The sequence below is a fragment of the Miscanthus floridulus genome, chromosome 15, assembly GCF_019320115.1.
Source record: "Miscanthus floridulus cultivar M001 chromosome 15, ASM1932011v1, whole genome shotgun sequence".
Classification (NCBI taxonomy): Eukaryota; Viridiplantae; Streptophyta; class Magnoliopsida; order Poales; family Poaceae; genus Miscanthus; species Miscanthus floridulus.
In genome coordinates, this window is record NC_089594.1 from 9,671,611 (window position 1) to 9,693,923 (window position 22,313).

General features: G+C 44.6%; 1 protein-coding gene, 1 long non-coding RNA gene and 1 pseudogene across 5 annotated transcripts; 2 read left to right on the plus strand and 1 right to left on the minus strand.

The window, feature by feature from the left end:
* Positions 1-1,957: 1,957 nt before the first annotated feature.
* LOC136506827 (protein ALP1-like) lies at positions 1,958-3,261 on the minus strand (annotated as a pseudogene).
* A 3,354-nt stretch (positions 3,262-6,615) lies between these two features.
* LOC136506830 (uncharacterized) lies at positions 6,616-9,370 on the plus strand. Of its 3 annotated transcripts, none has more exons than XR_010771730.1 (5): positions 6,616-6,878; positions 6,949-7,019; positions 7,598-7,913; positions 8,277-8,363; positions 8,994-9,370. It is a non-coding gene; the product is annotated as an uncharacterized lncRNA (long non-coding RNA). The 3 variants fall into 3 exon arrangements; XR_010771729.1 differs by having other exon boundaries at positions 7,598-7,724; positions 7,822-8,363; XR_010771728.1 differs by having other exon boundaries at positions 7,598-8,363.
* A 6,813-nt stretch (positions 9,371-16,183) lies between these two features.
* Positions 16,184-21,161, plus strand: LOC136506826 (probable serine/threonine-protein kinase PBL8). Of its 2 annotated transcripts, none has more exons than XM_066501735.1 (6): positions 16,184-16,545; positions 17,841-18,175; positions 18,866-19,001; positions 19,775-19,911; positions 20,013-20,136; positions 20,495-21,161. In XM_066501735.1, exons 1-6 carry the CDS (start codon positions 16,491-16,493, stop codon positions 20,944-20,946), a joined length of 1,239 nt encoding a protein of 412 aa, XP_066357832.1. In that variant the 5' UTR covers positions 16,184-16,490; the 3' UTR covers positions 20,947-21,161. The 2 variants fall into 2 exon arrangements, with proteins under 2 accessions (XP_066357832.1, XP_066357833.1); XM_066501736.1 differs by having other exon boundaries at positions 16,186-16,545; positions 17,889-18,175.
* The last annotated feature ends 1,152 nt before the right edge of the window (positions 21,162-22,313 follow it).

The following is a 22,313-nucleotide window of genomic DNA, read 5'->3' on the forward strand; positions in this document are numbered from 1 at the left end:
CTCGCTCCTCGGTGCTCGGACATCACCGCCTATGCCGGGGACTCCTCGGTGCTCGGTCATCGCCAGCGATGCTGGGGACTCTTCACTCCTCGGTGCTCTATCATCGCCAGCGATGCCGGGGACTCCTTGCTCCTCGGTGCTCGGACATCGCCGCCTACGCTGGGGACTCCTCGCTCCTCGGTGCTCGGTCATCGCCAGCGACGTCGGGGACTCCTCGCTCCTCGGTGCTCGATCATTGCCAGCGATGCTGGGGACTCCTCGCTCCTCGATGCTCGGTCATCGCCAGCGACGCCGGGGACTCCTCACTCCTTGGTGCTCGGTCATCGCCAGCGATGTCGGGGACTCCTCGCTCCTCGGTGCTCGAACATCGCCGCCTACGCCGGGGACTCCTTGCTCCTCGGTGCTCGGTCATCGCCAGCGACGCCGAGGACTCCTCGCTCCTTGGTGCTCGGACATCGCCGCCTACGCCAGGGACTCCTCGCTCCTCGGTGCTCGATCGTCGCCAGTGACGCTGGGGACTCCTCGTTCCTCGGTGCTCGGTCATCGCCAGCGACACCGGGGACTCCTCGCTCCTCGATGTTCGGACATCGCCGCCTACGCCGGGGACTCCTTGTTCCTCGGTGCTCGGACACCACCGCCTACGCCGGGGACTCCTCGCTCCTCAGTGCTCAATCATCGCCCATGACACCGAGGACTCCTCGCTCTTCGGTGCTCGGTTATCACCAGCGACGCCGCGGACTCCTCGCTCCTCAGTGCTCGGGCGTCGCCAGCTACGCTGGGGAGTTCCTTGCTACTCGGATCTTGCTACATCTCATCGGTGTGCTATCAAGCTGCTCCATGCTATTCAGATCAGGGTGCTGATCTTGGGCAGCGCGTCGGGGGTCTTGATACGCGCATGTCAGACGACATCGGCAAGCTTTCAGACTTCTTTTTCTTTGACCCTGCTACAAGATTTATTCTTCATCTTCCAGCAGGCTTGGGGACTATGTGGGCACACTTCACCTTGCGGTGAATGTGCTTGTTCTCATCTCGAGGCTACGCCCAGGGACTGGCTATCTGCTCGGCTGGTTTTCTACTTTATGACCCTGGCACCACGTGACTACGTCACCTACTGTCAGGCTCGGGGACTGGCTGCCTGCTCGGCTGATTTTCTACTTTATGACCCTAGCACCACGTGACTACGTCACCTACTATCAGGCTCGAGGACTAGCTGTGGGGGTATGGCCCCCAAGACATGGGCCGTACCATCGGAGGTGGCCCAGCCCACAAGATCAAGGCGTGCACGGCGCTGCTCGGCGTGCACCGCAAGACATTGTATAGTACCAAATAGGATACTTTACTTGTAACCCTACCCCTCCAGAGTATATAAGGAGAGGCAGGGGTCCTCTACTAGACATGATGTATTCAATACAATACACCAAAGACACAGGACATAGGGTATTACGTCGATCAGATGGCCCGAGCCAGTCTAAATCGCTATCTCTACGCCTTGTGTCACCATTCGGTTCCTGATTACGTGCACCCCCACCGACAAATCTACCATCGCGGGATACCCCTCGGTGGACTGCCGACGATATTCTGTCGAAAGTTGCCCAAGTAAAGAGTAGTACAGTAACATCAGCAAGAGTAACAACAAACAAGCATGTATATCATGGTCACAAATATACAAAAGCTCTTGCCATGGGACACAGCCATAGAACAGCAGCATCATAATTCATCTATGCTGCTACCACTGTATGGCTGAGTTTCATGGCCAAAGACTAGGTAACAGTGACATAATTGAGCAGATAAGAGACACAATTGAGCATAGCATGAACATTGAGGCAACATTGAAACAATGAAGACAAATTAATCTTAGTTTCAGCCATGTCCCACAAGTTATTACACAACCATTACACAAGCATGAGTTCCATAGCAGGGTAATATAACTGAATTCAAGAACATAGTTAATGCATGATTAGATACTAGAGGTACCCCTACCTTCCCACGTAGCATTGCAGATGGCATCCCTCCTAAGAGCCATGGCATTGGTCTCTTGAGACTGGCTTTCACTAAAAGGTAGAGTGTCAAGTGGGTTAGGTTGGGTGCCAGTGAAACCCTCCTCAGCTGGCACAACTTGATCAATCCCAAAACCTAGGATCCAATTGTGCAGAATACAACAGCACAATACCAGCTTGACCTATGTCTTGTATGGGTGGAAGGGCTTGTTGTCTAGGATATGAAACCTGTTCGTCAAAGCACCAAAAGTCCTCTCCACAGTGACCCTTAGGGATGAGTGCCTTAGGTTGAAAAGCTCATTTGCATTGGTTGGGTGGTTTCTGTTCCCATACTCAATCAAGTGGTACCTGACACCCCTGTAAGGGGGTAGAAAGCCACTGCGGCATGCATACCTAGCATCTACCAGGTAGAATTTACCTACAATTGGACATCTACTGTGAGTTTGTGTGCCAATGGTAAGGACATAAGTGCAGTGACTAGGTAGTGCAGTTACCTGGTGGGACAGTGAACCCATCATCCCTCTCAATGGCATCAGCTAGGATAAGTGCATCATGGGCAGAGCCCTCCCATCCAGCAGGGACATAAGTGAACTTTAGGTCAAAGTCTACATCAGCCATGACATTCTGTGTGGGGTTGTGTTTCCTACCCCTGAAAGCAGCTTGCATGTGTCTAGGCACCCTTGCCAACACATGTGTGCCATCAATGGCACCAATGCATTTCTAAAAACCATGCAAGTGAGATGGCAGTACATGTGAATATGTACATCTACCAAATGCAGGAAACTTGTGCTTTACAATTACCTTGAAATATGGATTCCATCTATGGCTTCCAAGTACCTTTGGGTGAATGGCAGTGCTAGGAGGCTTGATCATTTCATTCCTAAGTTCACCAACAGCATACAAGACCCGATGGAAGTGCATGTGGACTGTCTCTATGGACCTCCTAAATGACTGGTGGACAACTCTAAACCTTTGGTTGTGGCCAACAACATGAAGAAACATTGCAACCTGCTCCTCTATTGTGCATCCTTGCCTTTCACATACAAGGCTCCTCTCTCTAAAAAGATTGCATAAAGCAAAAAAGGGAGCTCTAGTCATCCTAAGCATGGAAAGGCACTCTCCATCAGTGGAGTTATAGATAGCATTTAGGGTCTGTTGCCTATGTTGCTCAGCTTCATTTCTAAGTGCATACAGTAAAGGGTTAGGTTCAGTTTTAGGTTCAGGCTTTTTCCTTTTTAAGCCTAGTGGTGACAAAGGAAACCATGGCTGCTGCTTGTTTACACATCATCTCACGGCTATCAGAGGGATCCATCTACATGCATATAACAATGAAACAGGAACTCAGATCATCATACCCTACCTGGCTTCAACATGAATGTACAATGATTAAAGAAGCAGATTTAGCACGGCTGCATGTAAAAACATGCCTCCCAAGTGCCTAGGACAACATCATCGACCGCAAGAAAAAATACAGGCAACCATCACAACCATGAAACGCATTTGGTGCAAAATGTAGAGTAAACAGATAGGGCATAATAAGACAGAACAAGCTACTGTAACTACCAACATCAAATCAATAACAAATGAAACCCTAATCTATCATGAAACAACAGCTTGTACTAAGAACACACGAACGAACAGTGAACTGCAACTAGGATAACAAACCCTAGCATCATCACCATCAAGAGGGAGCGGGGATTGGGGGTTGATTTCACCTCGGGGTGGCCGTCGGAGCAAAGCAGCGACGCAGCTGGGAGAAGAAGAAGTACCGACGAGTAAGAAGAAGTAGATCTGGACGGAGGGGAAACAGATCCGGCCGGGGAAAACCAACCGCACCACTGCAGCAATGGAAGAAGATGGAAGAAGATGGCTGCCTCCACGGAGTACCCGCGGTCGACGGAGCGGCGCTGCGTCGAAGCAGATCTAAGGCAGGGGAACAGAGAGGAAGTCCGCCGAGGAAAGAAGCCGCCACGATGGACACCAGCTCTCCAACGCCGTCGGTCTCTCACGTGGGTGGAGGGAGGGAGACGAAGGAAGGAGACGCAACGGAGGACAACGACCGCTTATAAAGGCGGCAGATTTCGCCGGTGGGGAGGGCGCGCGGAGGTTTTCCCCTTCCCGCTCGAGCCCGCCAGAGCCACCCGCTGCCGCGCCAAATCGCCCGCCACGCGCCGCTCGGAGCCAAGCTCCCAGAAAACGAACCCTAGCTTCGTTTCCCCACAGCCAGGCGGAGCCGTCCCTTTTGCATCTGCGCGCCCTGGCTTAGGAGCGGCCCAGCGGCCCCAAACACGGGAGTTGCAGCCCACGGGCGCAGCCGGGCCGCTGGGCCACGTCTCCAAACACGCCCTTGGGAGCAACTTCTACAGTATCCTCCGTGGATTGATCGATTTGCTTGTCTTGCCAACGTTGTTTCGCTTTGCATTGATTTCTGATTTGGACACTTGCCTCCTGGTCTCTGGCCGTTGTTCTTCATCTGACTCCATGCATGCATGCAGTGGCAGAGCTAGAGAAAATTCAAGGGAGGTGTGCTTGCCTTGTGAGTGCCTAGACTTTTATTTTGAGGGTGTGAATATGGTGAAAGTTTAGCTATTATCACTCTGTTTTTGCGTGGGTGGGGCTGCAGCCACTAATAATACATCCGCCACGGCATGCATGCATGCATGTTGCATGGCAAGGGGCTGCAGCTGCTGTATGGTAGTAGTAAAAAAAACTTGTGGTTGTGCTGTATGGCTTTATGAGCATAGCACACTAATACTCCAGGGTAGAACGAAGAAGCTACAAGCTTTGTTAACAATGGTACCGCTGGAAAGTGTAGAAGAGGGGGAGAGATGATTTTTCGTGATGGATTGATATTATTCGTAGTATGTACGTATGTGTCTGCTGCAGTTTTTGCTGCTACTGCTGATACATACTTGATACTCTGACCTTATGCTCTAAGTTATTAGGACCGGACCGGAGATCGAACCGACGAGGCCATCGATTCACTGGTCGAACCGTTTAGAACTGGTTGAACCGCCGGTTCAATTATTTTGAACCGGACGAATTGAACCGGCCACAAAAACTTTGAACCGGTATATATATATATATATATATATATATATATATATAATTGACAGACGATAAACAACACAAATTTAATTGCACAACTCAATTGGGGCCCATTCACTCAGGCTCCAGGCCCAGTCCAAAAACTGAATTTACATGAAACCCAAACTCCTCTACTAACATGACACACGACATTGTCCGCACTCCACCGAGAGCTCATTCGCTCCGGCCGCAGCCAGCCTCTCCGCTCCACGAGCACGGAGTCTTACAATACAGTAATAACAAGAATGTTGTACTCCAAAAATACAAGCCACATACATCTAACTTGGTTATGACATATCACAATTCAAAAACCCAGCTAAAATCCACAATGAAAGATGAAAGTTGCAGCTAGCTCAAGCAACAGCATGCCGTATATATTTTGGTGAATGCCTCAGCATACAGACTACAGAGATATAGATACAGAGAAGAGCTGGACCTCAGTTTGACGACGGCGGAGATGGGGGTGAGCGCTGACGACGGCAGGCACGGGTGCTGCGATGACGGCGGGGGCCAAGCTCGTCTCCTCGACGGCTGCGACGACGGCGCGGGCGGGGCACAGCTGCCCCGTCGCTGCAGGATCCGCCCGCCAAGGCCGCTCCCTGTGCCGCTGCGCGCTGCTCGCCTCGGCCGCGGCTCGCTGAATCCGCCGCCCCAGATGACTGCCTGCGCGCGCGCCGCTCCTAGGAGGCAGGACTGCAGGAGCAGATCAGCAGAGCCGCCGCCGCCGCCCAGAACGCACGCAAGCAGTACCACCACCCAGAACGCAAGCAGCGACGCGAAAAGGATAACGTGATTTTTTCCTTCCCACAGCCGGCAAACAACCCTAAGGACCCATTTTCACCAATTTACATCAATGCCCCTAAGTAGATAAGGCTGCACTCAGTGCACAGAGGGGTATTTTTGGAAAAAAAAATCAAAACCCACCGGTTCGCTAGGAACCGCCCGGTTCAGCGGTTCGACAAAAAACTGGCCGGTTCAACCGGTTTATAGCGGTTCGATTGCACAGACGGTCTGTGAAGTGAACCGGACCGGTATAGGCTCTGGTTCGGTCTTTTACCGGTCCGACCGCCGGTCCGGTCCGGTCCTAATAACATGGCTTATGCTGGAGATGGATACGTACGGGTGCCATTTTAACTGATGTATGTATGTACTCCTACACTAGCAGTGATTATATTAATTGGGTAAATTAATGAGTCGCTCCACTTCAATCCAAGTCTCCATCTCCAAGTCTCCATCATCGATCCTTGCATGTGCGTGCTGATATGTGTCAGAACACACATATCAGGACTGATCAAGTTGATGAAGAGAACAGAAGAGCAGGCCAGCTTTAATTTTGTCCTGCAACCGATCGACTGATCGAGCGTGCATGCAACTTTTTCTCTCTTTTTTTAACTTGCATGCACCTAAAAAAATAACCAGGAGATAACACCTAATATGGTACTGCCACCAGAAAAACTTCCTACCACCGGTGGGCGGCTGCGGCCTGCCCCTGGGGGCTGGGTCCTGGGGCCAGGGGCAATTTAGTGAAGATCACCCATGCATGTTTCGCGCCGCCGAGATGGACCAGCACACATGGAGGTGCGCCGTGCGCGGGAGAGGGATCAACGCTGCCTGCTCGACCTTGCAATCGAGTCCGGCTTCGACCCCGACCTCCATGTGGCCGAGGGCATGAGGTCGGCGGCAGCGGCACTCTGCTGCTCATCCGCGTGGTCGAGGGCGCGACGGATCTGCACAGCGGCGGCGCTCTGCTGCGCGTCCACGCGGATGGGGGCGGCGCTGAACCCACCACAGCAGGTATGCCCACCCCTTCTCTTTCCTTCCTGCGCTGCTGTGCAAAATTGAGGACCACTTTGTGTCCTTGCAGGAATAAAGGACTCATGTATTGCAGAGAAACTGAGCCAAAGTGGTTGATAAAGCAAGATCCACAGTTTGGGGGTAAGTCTGTGTGTCTACCATTTATTTATTTTTAGGCATCGTATAATTTGGTTCGACTGTTAGTAATATATGTTAACTATTCGTCGTTAGAGGTTACATGTTGTTTGGTTTGGATAAACTGCAATCAGATTCCATGTATTGTATTGCCAGCCCAATCCAATCAGTAGGCCATTACCCCCATGTGGTATTTTGGTTTTTTTATGCTACATCAACGATCTTGGTAAAAGCTATATTCAGCGTAAAAGTAGAAACCTAAAAATCTCTCTACTTTTATAACTATATTGTATTCTATAGGATTATAACTGGTGTGCATTTTATAACTTTTACATGACAAGTAGTATTTGATAGAAGTTGTACTCAACTGCAAAAGTCATATACTTTTTACCTCCTACTATCAAACTGTCCTTCGTGTGCATTGTTGCATTTTGCTCAATATTCTGTCGAAAATATGAAGCCTTAAGTCAAATGCATTGTCAGTTTAATTGTGGTACACTCCTCTTTGGAATGACAACCTTAACTTTTAAAATTTTCCTATAAAATCAGAAATGCAAACAACGTCTAAAGCTTTTCAATCACAGGACTCTGCTATATTGGCGCTTAACAAGCCACCCAAAGTTCCCAAGAAAGGACATTTGCGGGTACATAACAGCATGGATGTGCTTGCAGACAGCATTGTCATATGGAAATGAATAGGTTCCAAAATTGGTGAGCTCACGAGTTGCTTCTTCTGTTTGACTTTTGGTCACTGTGTATAATCTTAGGAGCTCTGGAGATCTCTTTTCCCTGTGGCTTATGAGCTCAGGTCCATCGACTGGATAGGGAAAGCAGCAGTTTGATTTTGATGGGCAGAACAAAAGAAAGCTTTTCTCTGTTGAGGAGCTACCACTTGAGCAGGTAGGGCTACCAATCCTGCTCACTTTTGCAGAGCATGTGTGATTTTACCTTCGGCTGATTTATCATGTCATTGCACAAGGGTGCTAAGCGCTTACGATTTTACCTTTGGCTGATTTATCTTGTAATTACAGAAGGGTGCTACTTTTTTGTCAGATTTATCAGGGTAAGCTAAAGGCAACAAGCAACATCTTCTCAAAACGATTGCTTATTCGTGCTGGCGCTAAAATATGTTGCATGCATTGTCATGATTTTTTGAAAAGTTATTCCTGCTTCATCTTTATGTTTTCATCTTGCCATACATAGTTGTAGGCACTAACAAATTGTACCTTTGGACATTACCTTGTTTGTTTGTTTGGAGCTAAGCCACTAAATCAGGAGGTTCCAAATGTATCATGGCTGAAGAGGCGGTACCTCTTTTTAGGTGTTTCTACGAGCAAGGAAACTCAAAAGGTTGATATTATTATAAAATGGTTTCCAGAATTATTGCCTCTGCATAAACTTCTCATGCAGGTCTGAAGTTATAATAATATTACCTTGTATTGCTTATTTTGATTTTGTATGGTTAGTTGGGTTCACAATTTGTGGCATTATTACATACAAGTAAGTATAATTTTCATTAGACCTCTCATGCCTACGGAGAAAATTGAGAACCGTCTATTGGTGTTATCAGAATAAAAACTAACTGGATATCAGGATCCACATAGCATGGTTAGGCTAACCATCATTTTTGCATATTCAATTAGTCAGGTCTGAAGTTACAATAATATATTACCTTGTATTGCTTATTTTGATTTTGTATGGTTAGTTGGGTTCACAGATTGTGGCATTATTACATACAAGTAAGTATAATTTTCATCAGGCCTCTCATGCTTAAAGAGAAAATTGAGAACCATCTATTGGTTTTATCGGAATAAAAACTAATTGGATATAAGTCAGAACCACGCATATCATGGTTATGCTAACCATCATTTTTGCATATTCAGTTAGTCATTTTACATACTGGCTTCATACAAGAAAATGTAACTTTTTTCATGTCATTTAAGCTTCTGATAAAGTTTTTCTCTTGTGTACATGTTTCAGCTCCAAGGCCTCACGGACCAATACGAATACCTGAACAAATGATTGTTTTGTTTACCTGGACTACAATCATAATGCATAAACATCAGGAATAAGCAATCTTGACGGAGGAACTTGTGATGTTTTTGCTCATGATGTTTTTTATATCGGTCGTACAATAGAGGCACTTGTGATGTTTTTTATATGGGTCGTACAATGGAGGCACTTGTGATGGAATTATGTATAAGTCTTGGGAGATTCCAGGGGAGAGCAATATATGGATACTATGAAGAGAATAAGGCATTTTTATTTAGGATCTTTGAAATTAACAATGACTGGTTTGTTTAATGCAAAACCTTCAGGAATAAGCAATCTTGGAGGCACTTGTGATGTTTTGCCCATTATGTTTTTTATACGGGTTATACAAAGGAGACACTTTAGTCCTGGGAGATTCGAGGTGAGAGCGTGGTTACTATGAGGAGAATAATGAATTTTTATTTAGGATCTTTGAAATTAATTGGCAAGTATTGTTACGCTAGCAAATAAAATAAGTATTATTGCTTTTTTTCTGGTACTATATTTGTCAAGCTAATATATATTGCTTGTAATAATATACAATAATGTAATATATTATTGATTATCATAACCACAAATATGTGTGTTCCACACATGTAATGCTTGGTCCTTGGTGTCATAGGAGTAATTTTCATCACAAGTTTAGATACGAATATGCCTTTTCATAGAGATAAATATGTCTTTTCATAGAGACACGCACGTGTCGTCCATGCATGGCCACTAGTTAAATTAAAGTCTCCAGTCAGTCAGTTTTGGCATCAACTACCGAACAACTAGTGGTAGTTAAGTTAACAATGATATCATCAGCCTGCTTATACTATTAATCTAACATATCGCGAGGTGTCTTAAAACTAATAACCATGTGCATGCACACACGTACAAGCGCTTTGCATGTACTCCTAGATACTAGTATCGTTCAGGACACTCACAATGCAAGAAACTATTAGCACTTCGTTAAGAAAATGCAACTAGTGTCGGTTAAAGTGGTTCATGTTTAATTAAGTTTTTAACAAATGATATTCACATTTATGATTTCAAATCAATTATTATAAAAATACATTTCCTAATTAATCTAATAGTATTTATTTGATATCATAAATATTGATATTTCTTATTTTTAGTTGGTCAAATTTAAGATATTAAAACATGACACTACGTTAAAATTGTATTTTTTTCTAGGACGGAAGGAATACTAGGAATTTAGAAAGATACGTCGTCATTCATTAGCAGCAAGGTGCGATGCATACGTGCGTGGCCTAATGACTAATGAGCCGTCTCCCTCTCTCCCTCTCTCTCTCTCTCAAATGGAAAGAGAAGCCTGTAAGCAAAGTGCTATAGCTGCACGTTCTCCCCAACTGTCACTGCGGTGCAGGCATTTGTTTACCAGCTGCCTGCCCATGCCCAATTGCCCATGTCCTTGCCAATACTTTTCAGAGCTCTAACCTACTACTACACCGATCGGTGATGTGTGTTAATAATTACTAAGCAAGGTGGATTAACAAACACTGAGTACTACTTGATCGTACTCCTTCCTGCTACATAAAATAAAGTGATCTTGTTGCGCATGCTTTGAGACTGATGAAAAAAGTCGATCGCTTGCGTTGAAAAAAAAGAAAGCACGTATGTAATTGTACTCTTCTGCCTGCATGCAGTGCAGTGCAGCTGCAAGGCATGGAATGTAGGGATGCGGCAGCTTTGATCGATGCAGACGGTGCGTGGCTTTCGCGAATTCCAAGGTACAAGATCTTCATCGTCTACTGCTAGTGTAGAAGTCGTATCTCGGCTACCTGGCTTTTTTGCTCTCTTTTTTTGGAGTCCATGGGTGGCCAAAGCCCAAAGAAAAGGCACGCAGTCAGAGACCATCATATGCAGGAACAGAGTGGACTGGACTGGACTGGACTGGACTCCATGGCTGCTGCTGTTGCTCCCACTTCCAGTCCCGGCCTCCCATCATGATCATGGCCACACGCCCACACCACAAGTCCACTTCGCTTGCATGCTTTGCCACTTGGCTTGGCAGCTCCGCTCCGCCCTCACAGGCCGGCCGGCTCGCTTCTCCGCGTGCTGCTGCTGCTCTGCTCGTCAGATCAGTCCCCAGCTACTGCTCCTGTTGTTGCCAGTGGCAGGCACAAAGCAGGCCGACGAGGCAGCGACCACCGGCCGGAGGCGCCCGTGCACAACCACAATTGCACACATGCGTGCATGCATGGCATCGCCAGCGCGGCAGCTAGCGCTTGCCCATCCTCCTCTTCCCCCATTGTGCCTGTCCGTGGTCCTCCCATTATATTTTCTCCGCTCCACTCCGACCCCTTGTCCATTTCCATCGTGCAGCCATGCAGCGGCGTTGATTAGGGAGAAGGGGCGGACAATGTGATAACACCTCGTAGACGTGACAAATATATGTATCAAGTGTACGTCTCAATAGTTTTTCGATACTTTTACATATATATTTAGTATTCATAGCAGAAAATCACAGTATTATCATAAAAAATAGATGAAATGATTTTTTTGTGCTACATAATTAAAATATTTATATGCTATTAAACACTTTTCACTGTGTGTGTGGTGGGGGTGGGTGGGGGGGGGGGGGCATAGCCCCTGCTGGGCCCCTGGTTCCGCTAGTATAGCGGCACCACGTTGCTATGGTATGGTACTATTGGAGCCTACAAGCCGTTTGGTTTGAACATAGGCAAAGCTGCCTGATCTAGACACAAATCCTAGACGTTCCATTTCAGGTCACTCTTCTGGGTCTAGGAGTTGTCTGCTGAGGCTTACAACCAACATGCCCTACAAGCATGATCGATTCTTTCATTTTATTAAACACCACGAGCCAGTGTAACTAAGGGCGCGTTTGGTACGTGCGAGCGGCACCCAAATGCTCTGGCATCGCTATGCTCCGACAAAGAAACCCCTTGGTTCGCGCTGAGAGAAGCGAGGAGAGAGAAGAGGAGCTCAGAATATTAGCTTCGCACGGTTCCTTGTCGATTCCGTGGGCTCAGTGCGCGGACAAAGTCCAATTTGCCTCGACGAGCGAGGCCAGCGTGAGCTTGGGAGGTCCGGGGAGCGGACATCCAGCGACGGCGCAGGGCGGGCCTAGGAGGGTCGACGGCGGCACAGCATGGGGGCGGCCCGGGAGAGAAAGGCACACGCCACAGCGAGCCGGAGCTAGAGGGCTGACGCGGTGGAGGCACCAGAGGAGGAAGAAGGAGATGAGGAATGAGGAAGAAGGAAGAGAAGAGGTGGCGTATGGTGGTCAGTGGGGATGATGACATGAGAGAGATCAGGCGGAGAGAGAAGAAGGAAAGAGAGAAAAAGGGGGGGGGGGGAGAAAGAAAAAAGGCATTACGGACGTTTCACTCTTATCAACAGCCAGCAGAAGCTGTTTTTCCAGGCGTTTTTTAATTAGTAAAGCTAGAGCAAGAAAGAGCCATTGCATCGAACAAGCTATGTTAAAGTATGCCAAATTTAACATATATACGCAGCACCCCTGATTCTTTTTTCCCTACAAGGGCTGAAAAAATCCCTAGCTATTAACCCATATGCAAGCAATGATAATGTCAAATAAATCATCATCATCCAGCAAGAGGAATCTTTGGGAAAGTGGTGTGGATCCCTCTGCTCCTGTGTTCCCTCGTACCTTGTAGTACGTACTGTCTGGTAGCACTGAAACAAATCTTCAAGATATCCAGCAAATCAACTATTAGAATCCACAATAATAATCTATGGAGCCGTTGGTAACAGACTAACAGTAGGCTCACGCGACTTTGTGTTTTTAACTTTTCAATGTTGTTACCCGCTGTAAGATCATATCCGGTAGCCTCTTCGTCTGTAACCAAATTGGAGTGCAAATGATAAACATAATGTATTAATATTTAACAACTCAATTATTAATATATTATTATATATATATTATACGCAAGGCAATACTCACAAAAGAACAACATTCCATTACATCAGAGCAAGGATTATGAAAGCGGTATGGATATTTTCCGACCGTATTCGAAACCGAATCCATTTATTTAGAGGGGTTGAGATCTGTCCGTATCCGAGTCCGGATATCCAACATCCGATACCGTATCCGTATCCAAATACTCAAATTGCATATTTATGATATCGATATCCAATCATATCCTATCTGACATAGTTGACACTATCCGTATTCGAATCCGAATCCGGACATAAATATGAAAACAAATATAATATCGATGATATCCGTCCGTATCCGATCCGTTTTCATCCCTACTAATAATATAGTCAGTTGCTGGCTGTAAAATTTCTTTATAGCCTTCTCTTAGCCTACTCATATAGTAGTTAGCTCATCACTATTAATACATGACCCACTTATCTCTCTCACAAATTTTCTTGGTTCTTGTGTCTTAGTCAGTTGTGAGCTTGCAACCCACTTCTGCTCTCTCTTCTCCACCTTAGCATTTAGCCAGCTTACAACCTGCTATTATACTATATACTTGCTCTTATCAACATGTAGGCCCCTTTTTGTCATGCAAAGGGTCTTCGTTAAGTGGTCCAATGGGTGGTCATGTCTATTTGCCATGGTCACCTAGCGTGTATAGCATGTCTTAAATGGTTGTCATCCGAAGGTGGGTCGTTTTCCAATAGTCCATGTACCTGCGCTCAAGGGTGATACTATGTTCGAGTTGCCTGGTGCTAATCCGCATGCACCACGGTTCAATTTTTTTGACACGCAACAGCATCACTTTCGCCATATATTCTAACAAAAAACTGTGTATATATATTCTATTTTTTTTCTGCGATTGTGCCTAAGTACATTTTTATGCATTCTACTTATATTAAACATGCACCAGGATCAATTCACTTGTAGCTTCGCCACTTACCAAGATATAGGCCATTCTATATATGGCCAAAATTATGAGATCTTGATAGTTTAGATAAATAGAAATTAACATGAAAATATGTGACATTTTGATATGACCATAGTAAAGATCAGGTTTACCTACCTATTACTAAAAAAACCACCCAGTTTTACTGGTTTTTTTTTTTTTTTGCGAACAATTCGGGGAGATCCCCCTACATTAAATTGAATGAACCAAATTACATATGAGTACAGGAATATTCCAAGCATTGAAATAGAGATTAATGTTAGGGGCTCAACCTTAGTGAACGCAGTCCCAAATGACACGTGGAAACCACCTTCGTTGAACTAACAGATTTCACAGGAAATGAACCTTCGGGTCAAAGCTTCGTAAGGAGCCAATCGACGAAGGTTGTCTATATTGAAGAAAAGGAATCCCAAGGTTCTGTGCAATGACTCGAACCCAAATGAAGACATCACCGGAAGGACGAAGTACACTAAGGCCAGTCTCAGTGGGGATTTCATGGCACTGTTACCAATGCATCCATATTTTGAAAATAGTACAGAAGAGTTTCATCCCCATGAAACTCTCTCTACTCCCATGAAACTCTTATCTCTCTCTTCATCAATACAGTGCCACATCAGCCTATTTAATGCCCATGAAACTCTGATGAAACCCCACTGAGACTGGCCTAAGGAAGTCCTCACCAAACGGAGTGAGGGTTTGCGGGAACCGATGAACAAATCTCAAATAACGAGAAGGGCTTTGTGAAGCACAATGAAGGCAAGTGGCACGAAGGTATACACAAATGAAGATAGAGGATGGTGAAGGTCTGAACAAGTCACTACTAGGAATTTGCACTTACATGACGAACAACTTGTGACAAGAAGGGATAGGCTTGTTATGTAAATGACTAAATTGTCCGTGAATGGAGTGTTGTGTATTTCTAGTTGTAGTAGTGTCAAATGAATGGGTACCTGGGGGAACCATATTGTGCTATAAAAAAGATTCTTTTCCCTATAAATACCCCCTAAATTGTACAATACCAAGGGATGAAGGAGGACCCGATTCATGTTGCCATATCTACTCTCTCTCTCTTTTTCGAAAGAACGGCAAAAGCTTTGCCGTGGATTTTATTAGACCAAAAATATCTACTCTCTCTCATTCCATTTATAATAGAGCGTTTACACCCCAACATCTGGCCCTCACCGTTTATGTGAGCAATATACCACCACGCCCACGATGTCGTGGCCATCCAAGAAAACAAATCAACCAAGCAATGAAGATGGCGCAAAAAACACCACAAACGAAGATGATACCACAATGGAAAAGCAATTGAGAACGAACCAAGACAGGGGGAAGCTGCAAGATCACAAAAAGCAAAACATGAATGATCAAACAACAACACGAAACCAAAGCAACCAAGAAGAAAGGCTATGTGAACTCGAGGAACAACTCAGTATCAAAAAGAAAGAACTAGAAGCAGCCAAGGCAAGAACAAGAACAAGAATAAAAACACTCAAGCAAAGAATATATAAGAGGCAAAAGCGTCACTTCATCACATCAATGAAGAACTCAAACATGCCAATCCACAAATAGTTCGCCTAGAAGAACTAGGATCTTCAGAATAGCCAGAGGTGGCGGCTCAGAGCGGCACAAACGCGTGTGTCAGCGGCAGCCTGGTTTGAGCAAGTCCGTGTGTCTTGGTGTAGGGGGCGGCGACGATTGCAAGAGGATAACGACAGGGGTAGATGGGAAGATTGAACATGGGACTCATGTTAAGAGGTAACTGCCAGTTGAGGAACTTGTCCTGTATGGTATCTTTTTAGATGACTTGGCAATATACGAGCCAACAAGATGACTTGACTGCCGAGTGCTTTAAATAAATTTTGTTGGTGATTGTCCACATAGGCTACTCTCTGTCTTTTTCTTTTCCTCCTCGTTGGACTGGTCTGTCATGCCCCACTGCTTCATGAGTGGCGAACCTAGGGTCCGATGACCCTAGGCGCCCGCCTCCGGTGTGGGTGCACGCTTAGCTAAATGTAAAGAGGATATACAGGTAATGAATGGCAAATCCAATATCTGAAAAAGCAATAGAGTCATCAGACAATTAAAAGGCAACCGTGGACTAGGAGCACTTTTTAAGGGATCCACCCGTCTCCCCCACCGTTCGTTCCGTTTCACCACCATTGAATTGAACACTGTCTGTCTCGCTGTCTCCCTCCCTCCCCTCGCATCACAGTCACAATCCATCCGCAGGCCAGCCCTGCCCCACCTTGTTAACGGTTGAGGCGTTGCTGGTACACTGCTGCCGGCCAAGCTGCCCCTGTTCTGTTCCGCGCGAGCATCCCACAGGAAGCAAGGAGGCATACAGCTCTGCTCTCCTCACGCCTCGCCTCACCTCACCTCACCTCACCAAAAGAGGAAACGCCCATGGCTTGCTTTACCTCCAGCAGTCGTCTCGCCTAGTCGCCTCGTCTCAGTCTCAGAGTAGGAGGGTGGAGGGAGAGGTGGATGGCATGAAGCAACCTGCCAAGAATGAGAGCCTGGGCTGCCCCTGGTAGAAGCAGAGCAAGACCGGGCCACAAGGAGGAGGGGGAAGGAAGAGGGTGAGATGGGCAACTGCGGCACGCGAGAGGAAAATGCCGTCGTCGCCGCGCACGCTCAAGGTATCCATCCTTTCCTGTTTGCGCCTGGGTTTTCTTGGGCGGACTCTTGTCGGTGGTTGTTTGGATTGGATCTCAGGCTGGGCACTTCGAATTGCATCGGAATTTCGTCTTTGCTGGATTATTTGCCAGCTCCTTCCTGGCTTCTCTTTCTCTTGGTTGGTGGGCTCATGGTCACGGTGGATGTGGATTACCAAAAATGCTTTCTTTCTTGGCTTTCTATTGCGATGCCTTTTGGTTTATCTGTAGTTTCGGACTGGCGATTTGGTTGCAAAATTCGATTTTTCTCAGGGTCTAACCCATATCGACATTAGGGATTTAAAGTCACATGCCAATCTTCACTCGAAATGTTTTAATTCTAGTACTTCAGCAGGGGGAGTTTGATGATTTTTTTTTTCATTTCCCCCCTGGAGTCTGGAGATGAACCTAGCCTTAGGACTTTGGTTCTGTTAATCCGAATTTACTCAAGTTTTATGTTCTTTGGTTGAAAGCTTCGTTTAATTCTTCTTGTCACAGTTCAGGTTGTTGGTCTGTGATCTCTTCTATGCTGCATCTTCTTGTCCAGTCGCCGTGCCCTTGTGCTTCATTATCTTCTTGATTTTTTGAAACCTAAAGCCTACTTGAATTGACTGTGTACATTGAGAAAATCTAATGGCACTTTTCCCCACTATTGACTTTCGATTTCACATGGATTAAAAAATTTACGATCCTCCAAGTTGAATAAACATAATCTGCTCTAGTCGGTACTTGCATTTTTAAAGCAATTTGATTTTTTCCCCTGCAACTGTGCAGTAGATCTGGTCCCCTGACCTGTTTACCCTTTGCTTTAATCAATTTGTGCATGTATTATGTCTTTATTGTTTCCCTGTTTCCTACTAATAAGAAAGATAAGTGGTACAGTCCATTAGAAGCTTGTATTTTAGGGGAAATGTCATTTAATGGATGCTAGCAGTTGGAAATTCATTCATTTCTACTTGTTCTCATGTTACTTCTGTAATTTTCAAATAGCAATTGTATTTCAGCATGAGTAATCTAACTTTCATTGAACCCTGTTTGTAAATGCTTAATTCTACACGAATCCTTGAGTCATACATTTTTCTTAGGATATATCCGTGACCTGTACTAGCTAATATAGAACTGAGCGTGAGAATATTTTCTAGTGGATAGCTTTTGGTCCTTTTATCTTATATATATGTGAGAAATCCTTGTTACTTCAATTCTTTAGTTACTTGATGGGCAATAGTTAAACTTCATATTGTCGAGGACTTATATTTCTTTCTTGAATACCATGTTCTCAGTTCAGCAGCTCCACTTGTTGCAACATCCTGCCAAGAACGCCCTTGCAGATAAGAAGCACACCCGCTCATCGTCAGATATAAGTGATCCTTCAACACCTAGGAAAATTGAAGATGCCAAGAACATTTCCATATACAACGATGTGATTGCCTTCACATTGTTTGAGCTAGAGACGATCACAAAGAGCTTCCGTGCTGATTATGTTCTTGGTGAAGGAGGATTTGGGACCGTTTATAAAGGTTACATCGATGAGAATGTCAGGGTTGGGCTGAAGTCACTGCCTGTTGCAGTCAAGGTGCTCAATAAAGATGGACATCAAGGGCACAGAGAATGGCTTGTGAGTACCCAAGTTCTTCAGTGATTTTCATGGAAAGTTCCTTTTGTTATATGCATGGCAACATAAAAAATTGTCTATTAATATGTTGTACATGCAACTATGTATGGCACATTCGCATGGAAATATGTAAATATTGTCAAGTTCATATTGCCAACAAACATGCTCACAAGTAAAAACACACATACTGAGGGCTCCATGCAACTATTGTTTCATTGGCAGTCATGTTTTTGTTTCCATGGCTGTTTGGATTGGTTCTCACTGTTTTTTCACAATGTTTTGTCAGGCATCTATTATGAAAAACAGACATGGAAAGTTGATAAGCTTAGGTCATCCATATTGATTCATTTACAGACATGTGCAGTCTTTGTGTTGTGCTGTTAGACAGAGCATATTGTAGTTTTCATGCTTGGGAATTTGAAAATGTTGTAGCACACTTGCTTGGCCAGAATAAGCAACATCACTGAGCAAAGAAACCCGATGTGTTAAGATGGAAATCCATAAGAAATGTGTTTCTTTGAATGCCTAAGCAAGCTGTGAGTGACTGCTAGTAAAATGCTTATTGGGTTATTTTTGCTCATGGTTTTCATAGTTATCATGCTTATGTGAGCCTAGAAAATTATTGTTTCAATACTGTGTTTGGTTCAAAAAAATATTGAAAATGTTTACGCATCTTTTTTTTTTTTTTGTCAGACTGAGGTTAACTTCCTGGGGCAGTTAAGGCATCCAAATTTGGTGAAGTTGATTGGATATTGCTGTGAGGATGATCATCGGCTGCTTGTCTATGAGTTCATGTTTCGAGGAAGTCTAGAAAATCACTTATTCCGAAGTAATCCTCTACTCCTTATTGTCAGATTGTGTACGGTATCATAACTGAGTTTCTGTAATGCCACTTTTTACATACTATCTTCTGTTTTCTTGAATGTTGTCCACTGATCTCAACACCTTGAGCTCATAAAATGTTGCTGATAGAGTTATACTTCATTTTCATAACTATTGCCGGTATGATCTAACTTCTCTAACTGGCAGATGGTTAGGCATATTTATTTGTCTACCAAAAACTGATTCATTATTTTTGGTACTTTTTTACATGCTATTTCCAAAATAACCACCAAGCATCCAACTCTTTAACTTTCTGATGACTCACTCAACATCCTGGATGATTACTTGCTTGGTAAACTGTTGATTTTGATTAATTACAGGTGGTACATACTACCTAGCTGGTGACCATCTATTTTTCTGGCTTCTGTATTTAGCTTTTTAGGCAGCTTCCCAATCTGAACTTATGACTTCTTGTTATTTCCGCTGAAAGATATTTTACATTTGCACACTACCACACGTTGTTGATTTCTTCTGCATCTGTTGATTTTTGTCGTGCTTCTTTAATTAGGTACTATAGCTTCTACTTGCTACATTTCTTGATGCTTTTACAAATTGGCAATGTCCCCAACTAAAAGAGAAATAATTGAATGCTTCCCACTGCTAGAATGTACGATATATAGTGTGCCAGTATGCTATTTTCCTTGATTCATTCACAACAAACTGCTACTTGAGAGGAAGGAGATTTTGCTGACTACATATCCTACTTTTTCATGTTCTCAGAGACAGCTACACCATTACCCTGGGGTTCTAGGATGTCAATTGCACTGGGAGCTGCTAAAGGGCTTGCTTGCCTCCACAATGCTCAAAGGCCTGTAATCTACAGAGATTTCAAGACCTCAAATATTCTGCTGGACTCTGTTGAGTGTTAATTGCTTGCTCATGCTTTCTTCTCCCATTTCAGTTTTAAGAGAACATATGTGTATGAGATAATGACTTCTTTTTATTTCCATGGCTACAGGATTATACTGCTAAACTATCTGACTTTGGTCTGGCAAAAGCTGGCCCCGAAGGTGATGAGACTCATGTGTCAACGAGGGTGATGGGAACCTATGGATATGCTGCCCCTGAATATGTGATGACTGGTACTTTCCTCATTGTTTCTATATGTTTAGTAATTTCATTCTTTTTTAGAAGATATCATTGTTTCAGATATGAACTTCTGCATGTCAAATTGCAGACATAAAACTATTGTTTCTACTCATGAGCTGAGATCGCATATATTGCCATTCCCTGCTTCTTTCAGTTTTTGAATATTACTTCATAGCAGCAAAACTTATAGTCACAGAAAAGTATTATTTGTAATGCATGATCTGATGTCACATATAGATTGTTCGCTGCTTGTTTCAGCATTTGTACAGCAAACTATGGCCAAAACCTACACATGTATGTACTATTTGTCTGTGTTCATTTGTTGTTCTCATGTATATAGCTGGTGTGCAGGCCACTTGACTGCTAGAAGTGATGTCTACAGCTTCGGCGTCGTCCTTCTGGAGCTCTTGACAGGGCGCAAGTCAATTGACAAGTCACGGCCCAGCAGGGAGCAGAGCCTAGTTGACTGGGCCCTCCCGAAGCTCAATGACAAGAGGAGGCTTCTCCAAATAATCGACCCGAAACTGGAGGGACAGTATTCGATCAGAGCGGCTCACAAAGCCTGCAGCCTTGCATTCTACTGCTTGAGCCATAACCCCAAGGCAAGGCCACTAATGAGTGACGTCGTCGAGACCCTGGAGCCACTGCAGGGCGGTGGCGGTAGCGGTAGCGACGGAGCTGGCCAATCTTCTGGCCTTCCTGACTATAGAGGTCGACGCAGGCTAACAGGGAACAACGTCCACTTCAGGGCCATCCCAAACGCCAAGTGCTCCCCTGCTGTCCCGGTTTGCAGAGTGCGGTGATGGTCGCCGCCAACGGTGCTGTTTCAGTTGCTGCTGGAATAGGTTCGGTTGTATATTAGAGAGTCTAAACCATGGGTGATGTGTGCGCCTGTTCTGCGCTGCTGTGTGTGTTTGAGTTTTTGTTTTGGAGGTTTTTGGCCAGCGTTTTGAAATGTAAATTTGATCTGCATGCTGGTGCTTGTAAGGCCCGCTAATTTTCACAGTGGTCTTATGTATCCTTGTCTCCTTGACTGAGTAAGCCCTGCCAAAACAGGCGGGGTTTAAGTTTAACCCTAGAAATGAAAGGCTGAACTAGGACCTGTTGGATGCTTGATCTGCTATCTGGTGTGCTGTTCATATTTCAGGAACCAGTTTGTGTTGAATTCCTTGACAGTCCTCTCTTATTTGGCACCCTGCCATGCGCCCATGCCACAGGGAAGAATGATGATTCTAGTCAAAAGTAATTATTTGTCATCGAAATTGTAGTTGTATGATCTTTTGATGCATTGTGCAATTGTGTAAGGCCTGACATCTCTTCTGCTAACCTGTGCTAGGAACTGGGATGTTGATCTGGATGGCTGCCGGTCAGTGGGTTTTCTTGGTCCTGTTTTTCAGACTTTACCAGTTTGCAGATACGAAGTTATGTTTTCATGCGTCTATCTACACAAACACAATGAATAGGAATTCTGAAAAAATTATTAATGAGTATGGTTGCCTGCATCTGTTATCTTTGGTAGGTGCAGAGGCTCTAGTGTACCTTCATTATCATCTAAAAAAAATGCTGAAAATGCACAGAAAGTAAAAGGCTTGATGATGGGATGGAGATGAATCATTGTCTGGGCTTGTTATAACCGAAGTCCACCGTGCAAGTAGTGCTTCTTGTTATTTCTTTTATCTTTTATAGATGCTACGTTTCTTAAATATGTCGATTTTGATGAACAAATATGCTGCATCACCCTGGATGGGTCTGTACTCTTTACAGATGATTGGATCACGCTCTGCCGTCTGAGCAAATAACTAGCCTATACACTGTAGTAGTAGTAATGTCAGAAACTAAATGGGCAGGAACAATCAGATCAGAGAACGCAGCTTCCTGCATTCAATTGTTTAACATTCAAATTATTTCTTGATGTCGAATATAGTAAAAATGAAGCATAATTTAATTTGAGAGGTTAAAAAAATAAATATAGAAAAATAGCCTTTTTGATGTTGGCTATAAGTGACTGAATCTTAAACTTTATATAAGGAGATTAATTTAGAGTTTAATACTATGTGATGATAAATGCTCATAAAAGAGTAGAATATAAACATCATAATCATCCGCGTGTCTAGTCTAATGGAGATAATCGAGATAAATAAATGCAATAAAAGGATACGTACGCAGGTCG